Source organism: Mustela nivalis (genome assembly GCF_964662115.1).
Source record: "Mustela nivalis genome assembly, chromosome: 4".
NCBI lineage: Eukaryota > Metazoa > Chordata > Mammalia > Carnivora > Mustelidae > Mustela > Mustela nivalis.
Genome location: NC_139023.1, coordinates 32,355,284 through 32,382,918, shown reverse-complemented (window position 1 = coordinate 32,382,918; position 27,635 = coordinate 32,355,284). Strand labels below are relative to the sequence as shown.

The 27,635-nt window shown below is 40.6% G+C and overlaps 1 protein-coding gene across 5 annotated transcripts in view; it reads right to left on the bottom strand.

Moving 5' to 3' along the window:
- The window catches only part of ATP8A1 (ATPase phospholipid transporting 8A1), a 234,741-nt gene that overhangs the window by 77,010 nt on the left and 130,096 nt on the right, over window positions 1–27,635 (bottom strand). For all 5 annotated transcript variants that reach the window (XM_082728770.1, XM_082728772.1, XM_082728768.1 and 2 more), the window contains 2 exons: window positions 17,904–18,042; window positions 14,412–14,476 (listed from right to left, as the gene is read on the bottom strand). In XM_082728770.1, the coding sequence (XP_082584896.1) occupies window positions 14,412–14,476; window positions 17,904–18,042 (204 nt within the window). The remainder of the gene's footprint in view (window positions 1–14,411; window positions 14,477–17,903; window positions 18,043–27,635) is intronic.

Genomic DNA, 27,635 nt, shown 5'->3' with positions numbered 1-27,635 from the left:
GTGAACAAATACACAAACATGGCTCTTTTTCTCCTGAGTCTTCCAGGTCCGGGGGTCCTACTAGCCTTTGGATTCTCCATATGCTTGTTTATCCTTCTGCAGTGGCATATGATGGATAGTTGTTTATCTGTTTTTATTCTTTTTCCCTTTGGGATTGAGGCCTCTGATGAAGGGATGAAATAAAAGCTTTGTAATGTAACAGCAAGCAAATTATTAATGATCGCAGAGTATCTGTTGGGAAGTTACAGTGGTTCTTGTGGGGCTATTTGAGGACTGTTTTTGCTGATGATAAAACTGTTGCATATCTTGGATGTACTTTCTAAGTGTCTTTTTTTTTTTTTTTAAGATTTTATTTTTAAGTAATCGCTATACCCAATGTAGGGCTTGAGTTTGTAACCTCAAGATCAAGAGTTGCATGCTTTGGGGCACCTGGGTGGCTCAGTCAGTTAAGCCTCTGCCTTTGGCTCAGGTCATGGTCTCAGGGTCTTGGGATCAAGCCCTGTATTGGGCTTCCTGGTTGGTGGGAAGTCTGCTTCTCCCTGACCCCCACCAAAATAAATAAATAAAATCTTAAAAAAAAAAAAAAGTTACATGCTCTGCTGACTGTGCCAGTTAGATACCCCTTGGATGTTCTTAATTAGAACAAAACCCAAAAGGTTAATGCGCTTATCTTCATTTTCTTTTTAAAAGATTTACTTACTTGAGGGAGAGAGCTCCAACAGGGGGAGGGGCAGATGGAGAGAATTTCAAGCAGACTCCCTGCTGAGCATGGAGCCCGACATGGAGCTCGACCGCATGACCCTGAGATCATGACCTGAGCTGAAATCAAGAGTTGGACACCCAGGCACCCCTAATGTGCTTATTATACAGGAAATGGAGAAGTGGTGGTGATGATCTCACACCTCCTTTTGTATCAACAAATATAAATTGCCCAGTAAAAACAGAAAGCACGGACTATTTAGGGATTAAGCCAGTGGGTCCAATAAATAAGATTGATTTGGTTTATAACAAATATGCCTAGAAAAGAAAAAGAAAGATGCTTGGCAGAAAATTAGACCAGCAAAATTCCTCATAAAGATACTTCTGACCAGAAGCCCTTAATGGAGTTCTATTTCAATCTTTAGGAGGTAGCCTGGCAAAACAGGTAACATGTTCATCTAATACCCTGCAGTAAAATAAAATAAACCAACGATCTTTAAGAAATCAGAGGCTTGCAGCTTTATGGCAATCTTTTCCATTGCTTTTACGTGACTTTTACCAAGGAAACCCTTTATAAAAACCACACAGGGCATCCTAGACAATGCAATCTGACACAATTTTATAGTGAAATCAATTGAAAGCCCTGATTTGTTTGGAAAGTATCATAGCAGGCAACATGTCACTTTCGTTTTAGCAAAAACCATGCTTGGTACAGTCTGAAAAACCCAGAGGCCAGATGTGCAAAGAACACGTTAGGCCACAGAAGAACCATGTTTTTGATGGTTGCAAATGTAATGTTGTAGAAAGTACCTGCGTAAAAATGGCCCTTGGCTATTTCTAGCCTTTGGGTTTTTTTCCCTGATTCCTCTCAGAGATTTATAGGACAGGTAGTCTTACTTGAGAACATAACTAAGGAACACCCTCATAGAAAATGTGGAAGTATCCCTAAGGAAAGGAAAGTAAAAGCCTTTAGCCTTTGACTAGAAGACTAGCTAGCCAAGTTAACTAGTTAGCCAAGTTAACCAGCAGAGACAAAGTAAAGATTACAGGTAAGTAATCCAACATGTAACATCTAACTGTGGTGGTCCCCACCTTGCTCTGCACTCTGGTGACTTCGGTGAACTGATCTCTTATTTCTCTCTCTCTCCCCCAATGGTACCGACAGCGAGGCTAAGCCCCAATGGAAAAAATTAAAGGAAGGAAGGATACTCATCTATTCCACAGTAGATGTTGGTGTTTGGGCCTGAATATAAACAAGCACTGGGCATTTATATATCTTCCCAGAAACCTGTTAAAATAGGTGCGGGTCAAATGATAAACCTCTGTTTTAAGGAGAATTCTAGTCCCAGGAAGGAAAAAAAATATATATATATCAAGATTCTGAGTCACACCATGACTTTCAGGCGTAGTTATTTAACAATGTATTTCATTGCTCTTGGATTTTTTTTTTTTTTTTTCCTTCATGAGTTCATCACCGGTTAAGTGCAATAAGCAGACATAATCGGGACTAATGATGAATCACTTTGGGGAGACGCACGACTCTCAGCCTGGTCAGATGAACTGAAGTGTATGAAGCCTCTACTTCTGACTTTAGCGTAAGCCCCGCAGGTGTCTGTTTTCACTTACTTTCCATAAAAAGGACAAAATGCAAGGCCACGGATGCCTGCAGGAATCCTGCAGAACAAAGCGGGGGGTGGGGGGCTCTGCTAGAACAAGCTGACTCCCTAGAGGCTGAGCCACTGGAAAATCACTCTCCAAAACTTGTCAGCTGATGTGCAAAGTCACCCGCCGATGCAGAGAAAGCCAGCATTGATGTACAATGTGCAAACGCACTGCTATGAAAAAGCGGGACTGTTTGGGTTAGAAGTCAAGGGTGGCCATGAGGGTTCGCAGGACGCTTCTGAGCACTGATCACATTTGAAGCCAGATGAAGAAGCCACATCGTAAAGAACTAATGTCCCAGAGGCAAGGAGGCAAAAATACGGTATCGGAATGGCCCTGTTCTGCCATTTATGGATATCTTTATTCAGGCAGGTTACTTAACTTCTTGGCATCAAAATTTTTCTCATTTGTAAAACTGGGTTACTATCTCTTGTAGGGTTAGAGTGGGCAAAATAGCTCCTTTACTTGTGAGTCAAGTGCCCTGCCCAGCATGTGGCTCAGAACCGACATCTGAGAAAGACTAGTCCTTTACCTTCTTTTGACCTTAGGTTTAACAGAAGTACCAACATCTGATAAAGAAAGATCTCTCAGTACCGTACAACAGTAGTATCATTCAAGGGGTCCCATGGAGAGAATTTTAAATTTCCTTTTGAAATCTCTCATTGGTGGAGTGCCTGGGTGGCTCAGTAGGTTAAGCCTCTGCCTTTGGCTCAGGTCGTGATCTCAGGGTCCTGGGATCAAGCCCCACATGGGCTCTCTGCTCAGTGGGGAGCCTGCTACCCCCCTCCCTCTGCCTGCCTCTCTGCCTACTTGTGATCTCTGCCAAAAAAGAAAAAAAGAAATCTCTCACGGGCAATTTTTTTCAACCCACCTTCTGATTGTTGACACTCAACTCTACCAGCTACTTCTACTACATACAAAGTATCTGGAAATCTGCCTTTCCCCTCAACTCTAGAAAACTTAGCATTATCTCTTCTCATACAGCATATAGTTGTTGGTACGTGGTGGGAAGACATACATTTATATGACTAGACTAGATTGCTTTTCTTGATCTCTTATTTTCTGTCTCCAAACTGATACAACTCTTGAGTGGAAAAGAACATGAAAGTTACAGACTGGTTTTGTGTTTTTCTCTCTCTCTCTCTTTTTATATAGATGACCACATCAATGTATACATCAGATTTAAAGCTTCCATAAAGAACATAAAATTATATACATGTAAAGTTACATGGGAAAGCTCTGCCTGATACTAGGTTTAAAATCAGTAATGATACAGAAAACCCAGAGGCCATGTTTTGTCGGCATGTTCTTCAAATAATAAACCATAACTTAACTTCACGGATACTGATTTTAATAGCAGAAAAATATTTTTTAATAGCAGAAAAATAAATATTCACTGGGTGTGTGCCTGTGTGTGTGTGAGAGAGAAAAAAATCTAATGTGCCAAAGGTCTACCTTTTAAAATCCATAAGTTGGGGCGCCTGGGTGGCTCAGTGGGTTAAAGCCTCTGCCTTCGGCTAAGGTCGTGATCCCAGGGTCCTGGGATCGAGTCCCGCATTGGGCTCTCTGCTCAGCAGGGAGCCTGCTTCCTCCCCTCTCTCTCTCTGCCTGCCTCTCTGCCTACTTGTGATCTCTGTCTGTCAAATAAATAAATAAAATCTTTAAAAAAAGATAAAAATAAAACCCATAAGTTAATTAAAAATGTCAAAAAAGAGGATATATATAAGAATTTTAAGCTAACACATACTTTATTAGCTGTTTTTGAGGTTTGGGGCCACACCTCATCCTCATTAAAGCCAGGAGGTATTTACAAATTTATGGTCCAATAACACTTCATTCCTTCTCTACTTTTACACTCTCCAAATGTTCACACCCGCCAATTACAAATTAACAGAAAATTCCAAGGACATTCTCAATAATACATTATGACCATATCAAGTGCAGACAATGTTAGCAAGTTCTTAAAGAGTGAGTTACGACTCCCGTAATAGCCAAGTGGCTAAGCCACTGGGTATTGTTTTTTGACAATGTGTTACTGACTCAGTAGAACACTGGACATTTCATATACGCCAGCGTAACGTGTATCTCCCCTCTTTCATCGGCTAGAGGAAGCGGCAGTAAGTTGTAAAAAATGCACGTCTGAGAGGAGAGAGACTACATTTATACATAATTGGTCCACTTAGTGTTCATCCCAGCAGGATCCCCAGTCTTCTTGGACACAGTTTTTGACCAATAATCTTTGGAGTTTTTAAACTCCCAGACTATACAAGAACAGAACCTTAAAAAAACATATTCGTATCGAACCAAACTAACAGACGGTAATTTCTCCGAAGTGGATAAGGGCAGACAGAAGGTGAAATCATTAAAAACATATGGTCAAAGAGGTCCTCCAAAACAGCTCAGTGGAAGGCAGCCAAGGGAAAGCATTTAATCAATACATATTGCTAAATATAAGAAAGGGGGGGAAGCCAAAAAGAAATTCCCATGCTTTGGGGATACATAGATCCGAGCTTTCCAGGGTGGGAGTACATATAAAGCACTGTGACTGAGGAAACAGTCCAATCTCCCAGTAGGGTCATGCCATCAGAAAGGTCAAGGGTTATAAAATGGAGGAAGGTAAGAAGAGGAAGTTGTAGGGCAGAATAAATTGCTCTTGGCCCCTGGGCAGAGGTTTGGGATGTGGGATTATGATAGGTTCCATCAGGCAAATAACTCCTCATGAGACCTCTGGTCTCACTTGGGCTACGCTAGAGAGAGAGGCAGCCTTGGGATCTCGGTCCAAGGCTGTGTTTCTGTGTCGGGGTAGGGGCACGTAGCAAAAGAGAAACAAATCCCGAGAAAGGAAGGAAGAGTGAAGTAGGGGATATAATTATATAATTTAAGTAGTTTTGTGGATAAAGTCTTTTACCAAAGCTCTCATGGTAATTATTTTAAACCACCACTGAAAGCCTCCTAAACACTTATTTTGAGCTTGGTATTAAATATTCTCTGGTGGCAGCAGGGACTCCAACGCAGAGAAGGAGGAATTCGAGAGGAACGAGGTCGGCAGACATCCAGTCTGTCAGGCTGCCTTCGATTCTGCCAGGAAGAGGCTGCCCAGAATATACAGCCGATTTTTTTTGAAAATAAGCAAATTACCAAATCAACGGTTTGGAGAAAGTAACAACCCTGTGCCTGTGAGAAATTGTTACCTCACAAAGACAGCTGATGTTGGGCCCATTTTTCCTAATAATTTGAATTAATCAGTGTAGGAATGTAGAAGACCCATTATCTGCAGTATTTTCTCAGTGCAAATCCCAAACGCACACCGATTCTATCATTTCATAGGTAACATTCAATAAAATCTTACGTACAATGGTTGTAGCAGTAGAATGAAATGTCGAGTCTTTCCCCAATCCCATAAAGGCAAGACCCCCAAACACCGTCACTTTCCAGGAGGGCATCTCTCTCTCAGCTGCATTTGTAGTCCTGGTCGTGAATGGGAAAGGAGGGAGGGACAAAGCTTCCGCCTGTGACTGAGTCTCGGTTGCCCCCGGGAAAGGTACGGTTATTTAAAAAATAAAAAGAAAAATAGACGGTTTTTGGACTTTGAGCGACCTAGGCTGAAGCTCAGGGCTCTGCACTTGCCAGGTGCGTGAACTCGGAGTCTCCATCTGTACGCGAGACAGTCCCAGCCCCACAGGAGCAGAGACTAATGGACGCGGAAACCCCCTGGCCCACAGGTTTCCTCCAAATTGTCAAGCTGATGGTTGCCATGACTCATCAGAAGCAATGGGTGGCAGAGATGCCAAAAAGTCACAAGGTATGGCCGGCTCCCCTCAAAAATGTTAACAAGCTCTGGGGAGAGGGCAGAGAGACTGGTGAGGAAGCATTGTCTGTAATTCTAGGACCCAGGGAGCTCTTGAAGGAGGTTCAGATGTTCAGCCAAGGGGGGAAAAGAAAAGAAAGGAAAAAAAAATAAAGAGAGAGAAGAGACAGATAAAGAATATTCAGGCTTGTGAGTAGGAAAAATTTCTCAAAACAGAATTACTATGAATTTGTGAACTACTTCTCTTAGGGTTTTGCTCCCCCTGCCAAGATGACTGTATTTTGTGTAAGGAAAGGGGCTTATTTCGTTTTTACAAGACCAAACAATTGTGTTTGATGGAACTTTTTCAAACACATACTTCGGCTTTGTGGCAGGCGGTGTCTTAAATCAGAGGAAAAGAGAACAGATTATTTGTTCATATACTATTTTCATTTTTTTGTAACTTTTTTTTTTTTTTTAACTAACTTGTTTCTTTCAAATGGAATAAAGTTTGCTTTCTTCGCTGAGAGCTACTTGAAGTAAGCAGTGTGCTGGACACTATTAGAACAATCGTCCTGCCATGGGACGTTAGAAAAACCTAAATTTGCTTCTGATAGGGATATAGGAACACTTAAAAGTTACACTGAGATCTTAACATTTTCAGGCTAAAAAGCTCAAACAGCTTTGCTAGTGGTAAAAGAAAATTCACAGTCCGACAGCTCCCATGCTGGCAGTGCAGGCAAATTCAGTGAGGTTGAAAACCTGCCTGAACTATTTTTCAAAGCAATACAAAATGTATTGTATTGGGCTCGTGGGACACATCAAGACAAAACCTGAAGTAGCCCCAAGTCTCCTTTCTCCCCCTCCTTTTCTGGAGTCAAGTCACTAACTTGCTTATTCTGGATTTCTTTCAGAGGCCATTCAACAGGGGCTGGTTCCCCAAACAGTGAAGTTTGTCTGCATAATGCATAGAAGTTGAACTTAAAAGGATACAGATGACAACCTCTCCATTTACATCCTGAATGCCCTGTGAGTTATATTTGAAGCTTACATGGTGTTAGAAAATCAAATTCAGCTAGAAGAAAAAAAAAAAAGAAAAAAGAAAATGAACAAAACCATAAAGGGCTTCATTTTAACCAGGGTGTTGAAAAATATATACTCTTAGGCTTGTTAGTCTCAAATGCGGTTAACAATTCATTTTCTATAAAATATATCAGTGAAGAAAAACACCGGTATCTATAATCAAACCTATATTCTCAAATTTAGCAGAGACGTTTAAGTGGTGAGAAGGACAGCTGTTCAAAATCACCTCTTTAAAAAAAAAAAAAAAATCACCTCTTACATCGGCTGGCAATGAGGACCACCCTCCTTGGGAATAATAATGCTAAAAGAAATAATGATGATGATTATAATAATGGTCTGTATTTTTAAAAAGCTAACTACAGGCTGGTTATTGTCACTAAGTAGGTAGAAGGTACTGTTTTGTTTAATCCTCACAATGTACCCCAGAGATGGGTGTGATTATTACTTTTGTTTTACAGGAGTAGCGGGCAACTGAGGCCCAGAACAATCTATTTGCTTACACCCCAGAATCCAAGGACTTCAATCCGTCCTCCAATGCCCGTTGGCATCAGAGGTCAAGTTAAAGTTTCAAAATGGGCATAACACTATCTGCCGACTAATGTTTTCAGGTGGAAGTGTGATTGTTCCTGTGAAGTCCTCAGTCATAAACATAAGCTAGTGTTTTTCTATTGATGATAACAGCAACTCACAGAACGCTGCAGGGATGGTAGTGTAAGGACCTATTTTATATTTTTATTTTTTAGCAAGAAGCTTTCATTGAGGTTAAACAAAAACCTTGTTGTTTAACCCTTAAACTGTCCCTGCTCCCCTTCCCCCAGGGGACATACTTAAAAACAAGTCCTGGAAACCATCTCCAGGTAACAAAGCCCAGATACAAAGGTGGGTCAGGCCAGGTGGAGATCAGTGGGGGTTATGGATATTGTCTCCCTAGCTACCAAGGAGTACGGCCCCCGCCCTTTGGGAGCCTTTTTGGCGCCAATCCTAATCAAGGTGTAATAGGCTGGTTCAAATGTCTACTAGGGTAAATTATAACTCAATGGTCACCTAGCATTGTGTGTGTTACAATCTTATTGGTCACCTGTGCGTGGCCAGGCCCAACTGCATGGCCTTTGCCCTTAAAAGCTAGTCTGTGAAACAGAGAAGGGTCGCCCTCTCTTGGAAGAGGTACGGCCCCGAACGTTCGGTTAGATTCTTGATGCTTGGAGCGAAATAAAGCTTTGCTTGACCTTCGTTTTATATCAGTCTTGCTCCTTTAATCATGGACCCATTATTGGGGGCGTAACAGTAGGGCTCTCTTTTCACGGGAAGTCAGAAAGCCATATTGTCTTCTGGGATCCATTCCCTACTTCCCATGTATCAGGTGCTGACCTCTAGTAATTAGACTGGATGTCAATGTCGGTTGCAGCAGAGACCACCTAGAAAAACTGCCCGGATGGTCTGAAGGAGAGGTAGGAAGGCTTCTCAGGAGTTAAGCTTGTAAACACTGGAAGCCTTTTGACATTGAGTTCGGGAAATTTATTTCTCCAAGCTCTCTGCATACACATTCATTTAACCATCATTCCTGTTGATTCCATAAATATATAGTAAATATTTTTCTTCTCTGCCCTTTATTTGTGTGTGTGTGTGTGTGTGTGTGTGTGTGTGTGTGTGTGTGTGTCCTAGGAAAACCAGACAGTAGAAAGGAGGAGGAAAAACAGTAAGAATGGATTTAAGATCTAGCCCTGCCTCCCAGGACAGATTCAACAACTCTCCACATAAGAGACCAAGGTTAAGGACATAGTACGCTATAATATAGAGACTCAGAAAGATTTGTTCTGCTATCCACAGAGTTAATGGCTTAAGAAATTATGGTCTCTTCTACCCACCCTCGACTTGACAGATCAGGATAGTGGAATCAGGATGAAGAGAGATTTCCGTACATTTTGAAAGTCCTTCATTAGACAATGGTTGCTAAAGACAGACTGAGATTCCCTAGTTCTTAGCCCACATTTTTAGACTTTTCCAGTTTCAGCAGACAGACTTTGAACAGATCATGACAGACTGAAGATATGAAAGAGATGTTAGAAGAATCCCTTGGATCTAGGTCATTTAGTGGAAGGGGTTTCTGAGAAGTTGGTGAGACACTTCCTAGGCATTGCTGAGGAATTCCGGAAGAAGTACACTCTACCCTTCGAGCCAGTAATTTGAAATTCCTGCCTTTGCAGACCCTTCAGGAAATGTCTCCTACCAAGAACATAATCAGAACTAATAAAAGTGGTTCAAGGTAGCACAATAAAAAATAAAACAAAGTATCTGAATGATCAGTTTATTACAAATATCTAATAGATTTTGACCAACTTTAGATGATTTTTTTTCTTTTTAATTTTAGATGATTCTTAAATCTATGAAATTCTTATTTTCTCAACTCAGAAAAATGTGGTCAAGCTTTCTAAGAAATTCTTTGGCTGACACTGGTTGGTAGGTGACTGGGTATCAACACCAATGAGTACTGGGTAGCATGTTAGCAGTGGATGCTGTAGGAAGAAAGCCAGGAATGGGCAGAGGCAGAAATGCTGGTTAGACTTCCATATCAGATCTGTGCCCCAAGACTTTCAAATCCATCTTTTCAACAGTGGTTTGGTTTTATATGTTTATTTAAAGGTTTTTAAAAATGCTGAACAGCCCTTAATTTTTCAAGAAGGATAATTGTATTGAAACTCAAAATGAGTTAATTTAGAAAGCCAAATAACATTTTTTTTTTTTTTTTTGACATGAGCTAGATTATGGGAAGACAAATATTTCTAATGCTGTGATTGCCAGGAGAAAGGTTTTTTCCATTTGGAAATTGAAGAGCCTCAAATATAATATTTTACTTGGACAAGTTCAACATAAAAAAGATTCAGCTTTAAAAAGTTAACACTGTTAAGAATATCTTGGTAGAAAATTTGCACAGTTCATAGCAACATGCATCACTTATGTAAAAGATCTACATGTATCTCTTGCTTAGGAAAAAATTAGAAGATGGGGAAATAATATATCTTTTGTAATGAAAATGATCAGTATGCAAAACAACTTGCAAGCTGTTGAAATACTATTTTTCTACAAAATTTTATACCATCCTTTTATGTGCCATGCCCTAGTGTAGCAATACTAGTCCTCTGCCAAGGGTAACATTATCCTCCCTTACAGGCAGCAAAACTGGCTCAGAGAAGTTACCTAATTTAAATTTGCCCAGGGTCCCACATTCAGAATGAGGCAGATCTGCACCGTTTCGTGGGATAATTTGACTACAATCATTAACACTATCACTTGATGAAACGCAAACCCATAGTCTCTTTTCTATTACATTATTTCCTGAGATACTGCATTCCTACTAAGTTTATCACCTAAACGTTCATTATTTGTTGGTGCCGATGGAATAGTCATCCCATATTTTATCCTAATCAGGACAAGTGGAACACAGAGGATGCTTTTCTTTCCCATGACAATGAAAAATAATGATTTCTCTACAGGCATTCTCGCCCATCGAATGATTTGCTTACAATCTCAGCTGTGGATTTTATGACACGGGATCTGAGGGAGCTATGCAAAGTGATGGTTCCTTTCCTGCTGGGAAGCAAATGAGGGGCTGACCCCAAACAGCCAGATTTGTAAAGTCACCACTTAACTCCCTGGGAGAAAAACCTTCCCCAGACGGCAGTGAGAGAACCGTGGCCGTCTGGAGTGGGATAAATTAGCGTTAATCCATTCAGTGAGGGTTCACCTATGATCTCCCACACCACGCAGTCACTTGAATCGCTAAGGATCTTTCTGACTACTTTACTCTGAAAATACCAGAAAAGATCAACTACTGCTGATTTTTTTTTTCTTTTTTAAGAGAGACCCTTAAATTTATCATTACTCAGTGACTTAATTCTCCAATATTTCTGGAGTACTTATCCTGTGGTGGGTAATGTGCTAGGCATTGACAGAATGGTAAACCAAAATATAGACATGCATCCCCACCCCCGCAGCTTTTGCTGAAGCAGACTACTCCCTTGGGAGACCTACCTGTGTTCGGTCCAGGAGAAACAGGGAATGTTAGGGACCCTTTGGGTGTTTATCACTTATGAGTTACTGTCCCGAAAACTCCAAAGCGAAAATAAATGCTGTGTCTTAATCGTCATGATGTATTACACCAAGTTTTTTGGCATTTCTTTTTTTTCTTTTTCTTGAGATTACTATTTATCTCACTCGATACTTAGAACACATAAAGAACATGTGTATCTAAGTTGGAGAAAAATTATCAAACAGAGGAAAACAGAAGCAGCACTGCTCGCCCACCCTCCACGAGGTGAACACTTACAGACAGACAGAAAGGCTCACGTGTCACATCAGGCATGTCTTGTCATGTGTTTGCATCAACGTCATAGGTCTTCGCTTTGACTTCTTCCAAGCGACAGAAGCCCATGTTGCTGACACGGGCCTAAATGTCTATAGGGACTAAGGGAAGGGAATGTTTCCATGGAGGTTTCTGCAATGTTGTGAACAACGACAACCCACTTCTGGATCACTCTAGGGATCACGTGGGATCCGTCTCCCTGACTCCCTCTGACACTGCTTCGCCGGCACTGGTGCTCCCATTCTGTTACCTAACTCTTATGCTCGTCCGCGGCCTGCACCTCAGGCCTCCTGCCCTTCCACATGTGTCTGCGGACAGTTCCTCCTACACATCATACCTCTTTGAACAGGCTGATGAAGTTGCTTCCCTTGCCTGTGGAAGCGAATTCTCAAGCCTGGCCCGGTATTCCACAGTGGAGCTGAGACCTCCTTGCCAGGTTTAACCCCTCTGTCATTTCTTTACCGTTTCCTCGTAAATATTGTTCCATGATTAAAGAGGAATTAGGTAGCTTCGTCTATACGGTCACAGAGCAATTGTTACAGTAAGACTGAGAACAGCAAAGTGTAAAAGCATTATGGATAGTATGCTGTAGTTTATGTTCAATAATGAAGTATGTGCACACAGATACACACATGTATCGCTTAGATACAGCAGAGAAATCTCTGGAGGAACACTTGGAAACTGGAACCGGAGACTCTTCCTGGGGAGATAAACAGGGCAGCCTGGCTGTAAGGATGCAGGAATTCACTTTTTAACACTTGTATTTGTCCCTTTCTGTAACTTGAATTTTACCTTCTGTGCCCACATTTATTCAAAGAACACTTAAAAAAATCATAACCTTGTATTCAAGTTCAATGTTTCTCTTTTATGCCCCCAATACACCTTGACCTTGCATAAACTTTCTGCTTCAAGTACTCCTCCCTTACTCAACTACTCACCTCTAACTAAATGCTACTTCCTTTATAAACACTTCCTTAAGCTTCACAGTATTTTCAGAGCAAGATACATAACTAATTTACAGACATGTTTCATACTATTACTTGTATGCATTTTACTTCCCTTATTATCTGTAAGCTTTTGAAGGACTATCCCACTTACCATTTTTCACAGCGTTGTAACTTGAATAAGCCAAAAATGAACAATAGGAAGGGTAAGGGACAGAGACAGCAGTGAGCTCAAAGGGGCAGAATCTGCTGAGTGTTTCCTTAGTGGTCCAGTTCTCCGGCCAGCAGAGAACCACTGAATGCATTAACAAAAAGGAAAGTCTTCCAACCACAGGCTAGGATATGTGTGTGTGTGTGTGTGTTTAGGATTAACTCATGGTTCAAAAATGAACTTATCAAAGGTGTGAACAACTTTCGATATCAAAATCGTGTGTTATACTTTAGGCTACGCGTTTCTCAAGGGTTTCACAAGAAAGGGAAAAGGATCACAAGGTTTGCTTTGAGGACAAATAATGAAGAGACCGTCATTCCAATTCAAAGGTCAGAAGCTGAATCACTTCTTACATGTAATTTCTGTTCTCCACCTGACTTCTGAACATTTGCCTCTTTACCCTCCCTTCTATGAACTTGGCCCTTCCACTTCACCCACATCCTTATTTACTTATTTATTAAGATTTTATTTATTTATTTGACAGACGGAGATCACAAATAGGCAGAGAGGCAGGCAGAGAGAAGGGGGGGAGCAGGCTCCCTGCTGAGCAGCGAGCCCGATGCGGGGCTCCATCCCAGAACCACGGGGCCAAGACCCAGGCAGAAGGCAGAGGCTTTAACCCACTGAGCCACCCAGGCGCCCCCGCCCCCCGCATCCTTAATAACAGGTTCTTCTCTGCTCTGCTCTTTGCATCACCGTGACTATTTTAAACTGTTGTATGGTCACCTCCCCTGTTCTGTCTTCCACCTTAAGTTACAAACAGTCACCTTTATTTTAAAATTCTTACAGGTCATTTGACCTGCATTTTTTTTTTTTTTTTTTTGGCTTAACTTCTGTTTTACACTGCACACGTGGAAAATCTTTCCCTCTTCCCCAAATATAATTTCATGTGATCACAGCCATCCTAGGAGTTTACATTTCAGCCCAGAAGGTAGGACATCAAAAAAAAAAAAAAAAAAAAAAGACTTTCCTGTAAGAAATGGTGAATTCATGCTGTTTGTTTGATAGGTTTCACAGATTTTTTTTTAAAAGAAACAAAATACATATTAAGCCTGGAAGCAAAAGCAGATATTAAATATTTAATATACAAAAATTCCCAGGTAGGGAGTGCCTGGGTGGCTCTGTCAGTTAAGCATCTGCCTTCTGCTCTGGTCATGATCTTGGAGTCCAAGAATGGAGCCCCGCATCAGGTTCCCTGCTCAGCAGGGGTCTGTTTCTCCCTCTCCCTCTGTTCTTCCCCAACCCCTCCACCCCCGTGCTCTGTCTTAAATGAATAAATAAAATCTAAAAAAAAAAAAAAAAAAAATTCCCAGGTAGATAAGAGCAAACTGCAGTCACTCAGTAACCTCCTGACATAAAGCTTTTGTAAAGCAGTTTTGTCTCACACCGTCAAGCAAATCATTTAGCAACTTGTTTTAGCTGTCACGGACACAAAGCTAGAATCTATTTACCTCAACGTGGCTCAGAAGAGCATACAGTATATACAGTACACAGTATACAGGTTCAGAACAGAACAGTATATGTTATGTTATAGAACAAGAGTGAGAAGTATATTTTAACCTAAGGAAGATCAACTATATCCATAGCTATTTGGATATAGAATAAAATTCTACAAGTTGACTAAGACATTAAACTATTTTTTTTTTTAAAGATCGTTTTACTTACATCAAGAGAGCCTTCATTGATAACAATCATTCCCATGTTCTTCCTCAGAAGTTTGCAGGAGTGTCCTATATCCAAACAAAGAGTAGATTAATTGATGGCATTCATTTCTCTAGAGAGAAGTAGTGAAGATGTTAAAGTGATAATACTATAAAATCATCTAAATTTTATTTTTAATCTATTTTATTAGATAGAATTAAGGTTTGATCTATTTTATTAGGACTTGATGACAGTCTCCTGTCTCTAGGTTTGCAGGCAGTTAAAGAAATGGTCTTGCTTATTACAGGAGGGACACAAGGGTAACATTCAGTGTGTTAAGGCTGTCTTGACAAACAAGTAGGGAAAGAGAATGTGCCAATGATTCTCAATATCCTGAAAACTAATAAATTTATAAGGAATGTCCTTCACGATGACCAACATGAGGAGCAAGACATGGGCTGATGGTTGTTTCTGGAGAAGGCACAGGAGGGTTGTCAGGCCATCTTTTGGACCAGCGATCCCACCACCATCTTCCTGGCCTCGGGCTGTGGTCATGTCCTCTATGGTTCTGTCCTCTCTTGCTTTGCCGTACTTGCCACAGGGCAAAATCACCTGCTGGTTTAACCAAGTCGGCCTCCTCTGGAACCATCTGCATATAACTGAACATGGCTGGAGAGAAATGCAACTCCGCTGACTGGAGTTTAAAATAGGACCATCGCCTTTGAACTAATATCATCAATACTTAATCCTTTTGCAAGCTCATTTGAGACAGTGGTTTTCAATACCATCTACACACTGACCATTCTGGAACTCAGATCTCCCACTGGGAGCTCTTTCCTAAACTCCAGCCTCTCCCATTCCAGCACCTATGTAACCACAGACACAGAGATGCAAAACAGGCGTCTCAGACTCAACAGATCCAAAAACGAGACTCTTGGTCTCCTCCCAGAAAACCTGCTTCTCCTCATTCTGGTTAATGGCAATTCCATCCTTCAGGTGCCATGGCTAGAAATCCCAGGAGTCATGCTGGAATCCTTTCTCTCAAGCCCTACCTCTAACCCATTCGTCTAGCCTGTGGGCTCCATCTTTAAGACAGATACAGATGCCAACCATTTCTCACCACCTTCACTGTGGTCACCCAGGTCCAAGTCACCACCGTGCCTCACCTGGATTAAATACGAGAGCCTCTTCACTGGTCTCCCCGCTTTCACACCTGCTTCCCTTCCAGTCCATTCGCAGCCAGCTGAGTGGCCAGACTGATCGTTTTCCCAGAAAAGTCAGTCCAGGTGTCTTTCCTCAGCTCAGAACCATCCATCTCACCCAGAGTAAATGCAAAGCCCTTACAAGCTCCTGGGAGGCCTCGTCCAACCTGGGCTCTGGTATGCTGCTGGCCTTTTCTCCTACTCTCTCTCTTAGTCTGGAAAGAAGACAGCTTTCCCTTATCATCCAGACGAGAATCTCCCTCCTTCTCCTCTCAAATGTCACCATCTCAATGAGTTCTTCCTGACCTCCTGATTTAAAACTGAATACTTCGGGGACGCCTGGATGGCTCAGTGGGTTAAAGCCTCTGCCTTCAGCTCCGGTCATGATCTTGGAGGTCCTGGGATGGAGCCCCGCATCGGGCTCTCTGCTCAGCAGGGAGCCTGTTCCCCCCTCTCTCTCTCTGCCTGCCTTTCTGCCTACTTGTGATCTCTGTCTGTCAAATAAATAAAATCTTAAAAAAACAAAAAACTGAATACTTCTGTGAGATGAACCATAACCATTTCGTATATGAATCTCACCTATTTTATTCTAAAAGAAAAGCCCCAAAGATCATGACCCAAGACTCTAAAAGTTAAATGTTCCCAGAAACCACCATCATGTTCTCCGTAGTCATAATGGCCACATGCCCTGAACTATTTTCAGGATGGCTTAATGTTCCTTGGCTATCACTCTTTGCTACCATATAGTCTCCCTCTACCTGCAGTCACATTTTTTTGTTCAGCGGGTTTGTCTTTTTCGGGTCTCCCGAACGCTAAAGCACTCTGTATTCTCATGCATCTTCTTTCCATTTGTCTCTAATACCAGTGATGATTTTTATAATCAAATTAACTATTTGTGTGGCTTTTAGATTTATACTTCTGCTAACTAGTGTCTTTTAAAAATTCTCCTCTCCTACTGGCAATTTACCATAGGTCTGTATTTTATATTTACAGAATGCTGTGATTGCTAAAAATTCTAAAAGGAGCATTAGCTACATGTTTCTTTCTTTCCTTTTTTTTTTTTTAAGGTTTTATTTATTTATTTGACAGAGAGAGACACAATGATAGAGGGAACACAAGTAGGGGACGTAGGAGAGGGAGAAGCAGGCTTCCCGCAGAGCAGGGGACCCAACGCGGGACTCGATTCCAGGACCCTGAGTGGCAGACGCTTAAAGACTGAGCCACCCAGACACCCCAGCTAAATGTTTCTTAATGATTATTTGACAATGACTTTCTAAAAATGTGGTTTCATGCTATAAACACTTCTGAATGGTTTCAATTTTGGGTGAGTTTTGGATGTAACTCGTATGATGAATATCCAGAGGCTGAATCTACATCAGGGTTGCATTGTTCAGGCAACCTACTATTACTGAATGTGGGAGAAAATGAAAAGAGCGATGTTTTCTTACATATTACTGGTACTACAGGTCTCACACCAAATACTATTGTTCTTCTCAATGAGACATCTGTTATGGACTGAATTGTGCCCTCATTGGATCCTTAACCCATGATATTTGGAGACTGGGCCTTTAAGATTGTTAGAGTTAAATGAGGTCAGAAGACGGGTTCCTGATCCAATAGCTCTGGTGCCTCGTAAGAAAAGAGAGGGACACCAGGAGCACGCATCTACAGAGGGGAGGCTAGCTGAAGACACAGCAGGAAGGTGGCCACTGCAAGCCAGGAAGAGAAACTTCGGGAGAAACCAAACTGACTGACACTTGATCTTGAACCTCCAGCTTCCAGAAGTGTAAGAAAATAAAGTTCTGTTGTTTAATCCACACCAGCCGTGGTATTTTGTTACGGCAGTGTGAGTCACTTAGTAAAACCTCTTTGAGAAAAATGAATTAACGGCAGGATGAATGAAACCTGGCAACCTTCTTATTTCCCATTCCTAGAAATAACCTGTGGTCACATAAACAAGTGCCAGTACACAGGTCTGCCGTAATCTCCATCTCCTCACGTTCACAGGCAACTGCAGAGATGTTATCTACATGTGTCAATTATGGGTGGAAGGGGGGTGCACAGGCAGTGAGACAAAGGTGAGGGACAGTTATTTAGTGGTTGCAAGACCTAAGGTCTGGCTGGATACACAACCACAGCAAATGTAAAGGAGCACGGAGGCCGTAAGTATCTAGAGAAGCCCAGTAATATTATAAATATGGAAATCTTACAAAACCAAATCTTTCAGATTTTGAAATAGCTCAAACTTATCTTCTAAAATATGTCCAAGTGTGAAAAAAGCACCCCAGTGCCAAGCTTGGATGAGGGGACTTACCAATGTTAATGGCAGTTTCTTGCTTGTCCCCTGTAAGGATCCAGATTTTGATGTCTGCTTTCATGAGAGTTTCTATAGTTTCAGGCACTTGATCTTGTAATTTATCCTCAATGGCTGTAGCTCCAAGTAGTTGAAGATTCTAGGGAAAACGAGTAGAAAAAACTTTAAGAAAAAAAAAACGGTTTAGATTCTTTAAGAACTGGAGTGTGCATATGTCTTTCAATCAGAGACTAAATGGTAATGCATAGACTTTGATGTAAATTTCAACTATCCCATTGAGTTTTCTCCTAAGGATCCCTGACTTTAATCCAGTACTTCGGCATGAAGCTAAAGAGACCTACGCTACCTTACTCCTCTCTAACGTAGAGAACGAATTCTTAGAAAAACACAACAAATCCAAAGGGACTTAAAGAGGAGCAGACAGCTACTGAAAGATAGCAACAACAAAAACCACGAAGATGACCCCAGCAAAGAAGCAATCCTGCTGACCTGTTTGAAAAGGAGTAAGAATAAATGCTTATTAAAAAAGAAAGAATGCTCAGATCGTTCAATTGTAGTTTGATGCTGTGTCAGAAAAGGTACACGTATCGTACAATTATAAACGCTGAGGGAGAGAGAAATAAACCAGGTGATCGCATCGGTGTTAGTAGGAAAGAACAGGCTGGTATTTTTCATGTTGCTCCCTATCTGTGTAGACGGTCAGAGTCTTGCTAAAGATCGCTTGCGCACTACACGGTTTCTTTCATATAAGAGTAGACACCACCGACACATTCTGCAGGAGGCTCTCATCGCTCCCCAAGAAGAATATTTTTCTGCTCTCATCTTCCTAAATGGAGGAAGAAAGAGAACAACTTTTTGGCTATTAGGGAAACCTGGCTCCCTACACAGATGCAGATGATCGTTCTTGGTCCTTGATACACAGGAATACACTGTGACAAGCTAAGCCACAATCAACGGATTCTTGGATTTTTCCCTGTAACCTAACCACCAACATGACCCACGCCAACATCTATCTTTCTTATCATGTTTTTCTCCCTTCTTGCCTTCACTTTTTATTTAAAACATCAGACAAGGACATGCAAGGGAAATCAAGTGTTAAGGAGTGTCCAGATTGGTAATAACAAAGAAGGCATTCCATTTCCTCTCTTCCTTCGAACACTGAGTTCTCCTTACTATTTACTGAAATGTACGTCTAAAATAAGCCGTAATTTTAGGCATGGAAAATAAATTAAAATAGATGCAAACACACATGAATAAGTGCAAGAGAGTTTATGAATGTATCAGTTAGGAATGCTTTCGACTATGACAGAAAATATCTAACTAACAATAGCTTAAATAAAGATTTGGTTTTCCTTTTGTAAGTAGCATTGGGACAGGCAGTCCCTAGCACTAGATTCACTCGGCACATCTCTCTCAACCTCTCAAGGGGGTGCCACAGCTGTAATTACCAGTGCCACGCTCCAAGACAAGAGGAAGGGGGTAACATCAACTGTACTCACCTCCTATTTGAAAACAAAAGTGTTCCTAAAAGTCCTTAGCAGATTTCCAATTATGGCCAAATTTGGTTATTTAGATTGACATGGCCATCCTTAACTATTAGTCCTCAGCTTTTCCAGCCTTGATGGTGGGATGGCAAGACAGAAGAGGGATGGGAATGGTGTTAAATCGGCCAGTCAACAGCCTTTACCACAGTGCTTGCATGTGGGCATGCATATGCATGGGTGTTTATGCACACGTGTGTTTATATGTGCACGTATGTTTATGGATACACACGACATGTCCTCTGTTACTTTGCTGGAGATACTTGGCTCATCCTGCAAGGCCAAACTTAAAAGTTACTGGTTCTTTGAAGCTTTGCTAAAAGAAATTTTCCCTCTCCAATGCTCTGACAGAACTTTGCTCATCTTTACACATCTTAATGTATCATATTCAGATGAACTGTTTAACCTGATAGTTTTGCTCAAGAGTAGGGACCATGTCTTGTTCATCTTCATGTAACGACTCCACAACACTGACAGTCAGTATTCAGTGTTTAAATTAGTGAAAGGGAGGGAATGACCAAAAAAAAAAAAAAAAAAAAAAAAAAAACAACAGAACTCCTAAAGCCAAATGTTATAAAGCATTGCTGCAATCGAGACCATATTCTTTTCAATGTATTCCAGATAAGTTATATAGCAATTAGGTTCACTTGATGCATAACTTCTTAGTTTATAATACATAAGACAGGAAGGCAAATTGCCTTCTTGAAGGAGATAGTATTTTATTATCTTTAATGGGAAGCAGATTTGAAATCTATCGTAACCTGATGAATAATTATCATCAAGAAGTTCAAGAATGAAAAGGAAGAGCAGTTCAGCAACAACTATGCCAACATCACAATTGCTGTACTTTAATGTTGAGACAAGGATTCTACCCCCATTATTTAAGCAACTTTTGGGGCTTCTGTAGCTAAATCATCCTGGCCGCCATCCCAGGGAAGATCAGAATATAGCTGTGTTCAAATATCAAATATTCCACAGAAAACATGATAAGATGTTTTAATGGTCACGGGCATAGTTCAGTAACACAAGCTCTCAAAATTTTCCAACCTAAAAATCTTTTTCGCGATGTCTCACAAAACCCTGAGGTAAGTCGACAACGGGAGAGTCAAGAGGGGAACACCTTCATCAGAAATACATATTTGTGGGAGCGCCTGGGTGGCTCAGTGGGATAAGCCTCTGCCTTCGGCTCAGGTCATGATCTCAGGGTCCTGGGACGGAGCCCCGCATTGGGCTCTCTGCTCAGCGGGGAGCCTGCTTCCTCCTCTCTCTCTGCCTGCCTCTCTGCCTACTTGTGATCTCTCTCTCTCTCTCTGTCAAATAAATAAATAAAATAAAATAAAAAAAAGAAAAAAGAAATACATATTTGTGTATCTTGTAGCTCTGAGGGGAGAAATGAGCTCAGGAAGAATACAGATATACATGCTCATGCACAAATCTAATAAAAATAAACTGACTGCATGGGGGACATCACACTGAAGCCATATTTGAAGGAAGGGTTTCATTTTGCCCAGGTAAAAAGGAAACGTTTTTCAAACCAGGTAAAAATAATATAAAGGATTAAAGAGCTGTTGGGCCAACGATGTGTATGTGGAGAAAAGTCAACAAGCAGGCTAACTTGGGGCGTGTTGGGTCACTACGACAAGAGGAGTTTCTAAAAAGGGTGATGAAACAGTTCTGACTACCTAGCCAAATTGCAGTGGGTCTGTTTTGAAGACTACAAAGGAAAAACTGTTCTCAAGCCTGTTTATCTTCCTTTTATCTTAAGAACTCCTCTGGTACAGCACTTACTAATTTTAGTGGAAGTCTCTGCAGCCTCCTTTTCTTTGGCCCTGGTGTCATTTATTGTGAGATTAAGATCTCTAGTGATAGGCTGTTCTGCCCCTGGAAATTAATATCTTTAGCTACGTAATGACCACTAGAAAAAAAAATGTGAACTTTGCGTGCTTTTCCTGATCATAACACAGGAGTGTTTAAGCCGTAATCAATTTCATCCCAAACATGTATTACCTTACACAGATGGCCAGTAATGGGCACTATGGGAATTACATATTCAGCAAGTGTTGAAACGTGATAAAATTCCCATGGCATTTATGGAATTAAAAAAAAAAAACAACAAAACCTCAAACACTAATTTTACTTTCAAAATGTTCATTTTGAAATGTTTCAAAAAGTTTCAAAGTTTCAAAAAGTTATAAAGGTTTCAGGTTGCTGACTCTTCGATATAATGTAGATTTAATTATCACTAAAAAATCATGAAATAATATTTATTCACCTAGTAAAGCCTTCAAGAATCTTATGTTCTCTCTCAGATGTTCATAATGTATTCAGAATTTTAAAAAAGTCATATAAATGTAAAATTTCTACCCTAGCAAAGATAAAAGGCTTCGTGCAGCATATTTAAAAAACTGTGTGTTAAAATGTATTACGATAGACTTAGAAATTATGTTTTTCCAAGCACATGTATATTTTGCTAAATAAGAGAACCTCAAAATGACTTATTTCCATACTAGCAAGTGTTTGGTTGTACTTAGATTGTTTTGTTATTTTTAAAAAGCCTGCGACAATGTTCCTAAACGATCAGAAGCATAATAATCAAACTCATATCAATTTGGGTTTCAGATTACAACACGGGCTATTTGGCAGATGTTTTTTTAAAGACAAATAGAGAAAGAACATTGGTAAGCCAAGTTTTCCTACTGGAGTAAATATGAGCAACATTTGGTAACCTCTATTTCAATATGAAATAAGACTGTGACCAGGAAGACGAACAAATAGTTCCCTACTAGAGAAAATGTATCAGACTCTGCCAAGTGTTTTACATTTCTTAATTCAGCTAATAACTTTGAGGAGGTTGGGTAAATTATCCAAAGCCAAAGAGAGGTACAGCTGAGCTATGGTGTTAAGAACAAAATCTCAGGAATCCACAAATACCCAAAGGCAGCAAATGAGAAGTAAAACATTAAATGTAAGTTAGAATTTTATTCAAATCATTATAAGTTTTTAAATATTTGTTTCTGTTCTTTAGTTTCTCTGAATCGGTTTCAGACTTGGTCCTGAGCCACTTCTGCCGATTGTACCTACTTCCTCATTTCTTTCTTTTTTCTTACTTTCTTTCTTTCTTTTTTTTAAAAAAAGATTTTTATTTACTTATTTGACAGACAGAAATCACAAGTAGGCAGAGAGGCAGACAAAGAGAGAGGGGGGGGAAGCAGGCTCCCTGCTTAGCAGAGAGCCCAATGCAGGGCTTGATCCCAGGACCCTGAGATCATGGCCTGAGCCGAAGGCAGAGGCTTTAACTCACTGAGCCACCCAGGCACCCCTACTACTTCCCCATTTCTACCTGTGGGCTCCACAATCACATTTTGGGACTGGTCCCTCTCCGCACATGCAGGCCTGTACTTACTCAACTCACAGAGCCATTCCAAGCAGGTAGTTCTTGGCAAGGTGGTGGGATCCAACCCTGAGTTCCTTCCTCTGGACCATTTATATTTTAGAACCTACCAGGAGACATTCTTCTTTGGATTCCCCCTAGCTTTCTGATCGTACCTCCGTTCCTTTCACTGGTGTCTGTTTCTCCTAGACCCCGGCTGCCTGGCTGGCATCAAGCCCCAAGGAAGTAGCCATGGGACCAGGACCTTAGAGTGGTGGTTGTCAGAGTCACCAGAAGGGCTGATGTCACACAGATCAGTAGGCCCCAAACCCAGAATCTCTCCTTAAGTAGGTCTGAGGTGAGACCCAGAGACATGCAATGGTAAGAGTGCAACGGGCCTGAGCCCTGAGCTCTAACAACTGCTTCGGCAGAGCAAGGCTCACAAAATATTCCTGTAAAGGGACAGATGGTAAATACTTTAGGGTCTGAGGACTAAGCATTCTCTGTTGCAACGACTCGATCTGACGTGGCATGAAAACAGCCAAAGGCTAAGTGTAAACAAGTGGTTGTAGCTGTGTGCCAATAAAACTTTATTTACAGAACCAAGCAATGGGTGGATTTGCCCATTGTGCCTGAGTGTGCAGCCCCCCCTCTGCAGAATACACGACCGACTGCTCTGGATATTTCCTTGTGCAATTCCTACCCTTCTTCCTTAAGCATGGCCTCAGAATCCTCTGGACCTAGTACTCTCTCCTCGCAATCCCAAACTACAGACAAAATTTCTTAACTGTCTGACAGGGCTACCATCAGAGAAAAACAGTGTTCTCCCCAGATAATAATAATACCCTAAGCTACACATGATCTTGAAAGCAAACAAAACATTTTTTTTGTGGGTACAAGAGAGACTCACAGGGGAGAGATCTCACTCTCTCAAGAGATCTCTTCTTTACTCTGGGTGGCTCAAAGATCCAGTCCAACACGAGTTAACACTTGACTTTAAATCTTAAATGAAGAATTAAGACTTGGCCAAGGTGGGGAAGGATGGGCCAAGGAATTCCGAACCGAAGAAATCCCATGTGTGGAGACATAAGTATGCAGAAGCATATTGTGCCTGAGAAGTTGCTATTTGGACAATATGGAAATAATACATGAAACGAGGTGTGGCCGTGATTTAAATGATGCTAATCTGGCAGGACTGTTCTGAGGATGAAAGTGGACTCGTCGTCTCAAACTCTTGAGTAGTAAGTTAGGAAAAAGATGAGGCTGGAAAAGCCAGCAGGGAATGGGAACAGAAGGGTCTCTGTGTTTTGTGCAGGATTCCAAAAGTCAAGGTAGGATAAGGCGGAGTTTTAGAAGAGGGACAGGAAAAGATTACTGGTGGCCGATTGGGGATGGATTAGGAAGAGGCCTGAAGACCAGTTATGAGGCTATGGTAGTTACTGTCCTGCTTAGCTTGAAAACGTGGTAACCCTGCACTCAGATGTGCTGGTGGGTATGTGATCCTTAGTCATTTTGTAATGCTGCCTTGTCAAGGTTGCTGGGCTCCTCTCTGTTCTGCATTCCACTGGTCAGCATTCATGCTTGTGGTTTTTCTTCTCAGTGACTTGGAGCACACAACAACGGGGTTTTATTGAAAAAAAAGGAGAACCTCGTACTTCTCTCCTTTCGGTGTAAGTGGGGTACAGGACGCTAGAACTAAGAGCATTAAACCACTGGGATGGCTCATTTGTCTGCTTCTGGAGAAATCAGGCAACCGGTTCATTTTTCCAAGGCCAAGAAGGAGATTTTTAACTTGGTGCTTTCTGAACCACGGAAAAAATCATACTTGAACTCTCATGCAGCCAAAGGCCTACCGAATAAGGTCAGAATTCACACACCCAGCTGAAAGGAATCAGGATTTGAGAGGCGATTGGGTGTAGCCGGCAAAAACAACGTCCATCTCCCCTGAGAGAGAAGACAGCACTTCCCAGTGCGGAAAGTCTACCCCGAAATGCGCCTAGTAAGAGATCTGTTAGGCCAGAAAGGAGAAGCGTGTGATCAGAGATCAAAGAGAACCTTAAAAACTTTAAATATGCTTCTAAAGACGAGTTAAGGGAAAATCATGAAAAACAAACTTCTGCACCCATTTTTAAAGCAAAATAGAGTGCATAGAACCTTTCTCATTGACTCCGTGGACATGTCCTAAACACACCAGTACCTTTAAGGGCTGATCTGGTGGTTATGTAACCTATGTGCTCGGTTGCACTTTATTTCTCAAGTTTACAACATTTTACATACATTCTTGCTTTCTTCTATACCAAACCTACAGAATAATGTATTGAATATAATAACTATTGAATATAGTTAACATGGGATTTGGAATTAAGGAAGAACTGGGATTTGAATCCCTGTTCTGCCAATTACTCAGTATGTACCCTTCAGCAAGTAGCTTTCCTAAGTATTTCTACATCCACAAGATAAGGCTAATAATACGGACTAAATAGGGTCATTCTGAGAATGAAATTTTATCAGTCATCTCATTTTTTTTTTTTTTTAGTAGTATTGTAGGAAAAAAGGTTGAATACTCAACCTAGGACATTGCTGTGTTTTTATAAAACATGTTTGTTCTGTTAATATTAGTAAAGTCTCAGCTTTGCAGAACGCACAAACAGAAATTATAGAAAAGCTAAGGTAAAATATAGATAGAAACAGCAGCTATAACATTTTCCTGCCCACCCCAAAGGATCATCTTGTGTACCCCACTTTATAGACCCTCGAACTAAGCAATCAGGGTAAAGAGCTGTAGAGTTGGAGCTTAGTCAATGCTCAAAAAGTGGCGGATCTTAGTAGATGAGCTGACAGACTGCAAAGATTCTTAAGCAAACAGTAAAACAGGAGTCTACTGGAATTTTAAACCACGAAATCACTAGTACATCATGTAAATTTTCATCTAGTGCATTTCATTTTTTAGTACAAACGAAAGTGATATTTGCAGCTACTAAGAATAGAAGTGGTCCCTTTATCTGAAAAAAGCATTATATTCTGATACAGAAGTTACTGTGAACTTGGCAGTCATAAATGTTCAAGAAAAGTCCTGTTTTCCATTAAGTTTTGTATTTTTCTAGGAATCCTCCAAACCACTCGCTGCCACATGTCGCAAAGGGTGTGAAACTGTTGTGTTTAGTCACACTGAGTGTCATTGTTGATCTATATTATGCCACATCAAAGCAGTCTTAAAAAAAAACCCAGAAAAGTCAACCACATTTGAGGGAGGAGTAAAGGAAATAATGTAAAAAAAAAATCATTACACCTCATTGTCCTAGCTTAGGGACTCATTTTGATGCCCAGGCACTAAGTCCTGTCTGGAATAAACATTTTTTAGTTTACAAGTGCCCTGCCTATCTCCACCCACTAAAATTGAAGACAGAGATGTCTCGGTCCCTGTCCCCTGCTGCGCCTGAGAGCCCAGAAAAGGGCCTGCCATGTGTCCAGGCATGTGCTATTGGAATCTTTCAAACCACGTGCTTTTCACATTCATGTATTAACTCAGAGCACAAGTCCCTAAAATGGCAGGGTCTACATTTCTACAGAATGCATTCTTGAAAATTATTAGCTCTTTTCCCCAACACATCCCTAAATTAATCCCTAGTGACAACACATGTAATATGAATACCCTCACTGTGTAGAAAGCATGGACTGTATTAGTAATAGGGGCCAGGCTTCCATTAAGCGAGCAGCTACTAAAGAAACTTAGCTTCTGGATAGATTATATCCAGTTGAATATATTATATACATATATATATTTACACATATATGTATATAATATATACAATATATATAATACATATCATATCCAATTGAATCATGTATTTATTCATCAAATATTTATTCAGTAATTAACACAGGGCAGACAGGCAGGCACTGGAAATACAATGATGAATACCATCAAAGCAATCTTTGCTCTCATGAAGCTTCAATCTACTGGAGGCTCTACATTAATCAAAAATTACAAAATGTGTGTGAAACATTGTTCTCTGGTTCAAAGGAGAGCTAGATGGTCCATGATACAGTTTTCTGATTACTCTTAAGCACAGAAATGATTTTCCCTGACTAATAATCTATTAAAAATAGTACATCAGATAAGTTGTCATTTTTAAAAAACATATCTTGTAACCTATGTTTCATAACAAGACAAGAGAAAAAAGCTGACTTGATCACCACGGAAATCCTGCTTCAATCACTGCCCCATCTAGAGATGTGTTAGATCACACTCCGTTTTCTGTTATTGTTCAAGGTAAGTAATTTGCTTTCATAAACAGTAGATGTAATTAGTTGGTAATTTGTGCAATCCTAAAGATAGAACTGCATTTTTCTATTGATGCAAATAAATACAAAACATTTAAAAAAACCTGTATGGATCATGAAGGCACACCTTCCTATTTCAACTGATGGTTTAATTATAAAATCTTCCCTGATAAGATCAGAGCTGTCTCTACTATTAATTTTCAAAGGAAGCCAGCAACAGAGTATGACTATGAAGAAAAAAAAATTGTTTTAGAAACATGTTAGAATAAATGTAAAGTGACAGATCAAAGAACAAGGTGAGAAATTTCAGAGAAACCACTGCTAATGAAGCATAAAGCTTCATAATTATTCTGTTAACTCACCTGTGATTTTTCCTGGTCCAACACATAAATTTATTCTAAATTTCATTTTAAAAATCAGATTTTTAAAAATGCAGACCAACACTATTAAGTGGTTTCATAATCAAAAGTTATGAGTCCAAACACATTGTCTTTCAAATGAATAGGGTAACAGTAGGTAAAGCAGGTCAAGAATATT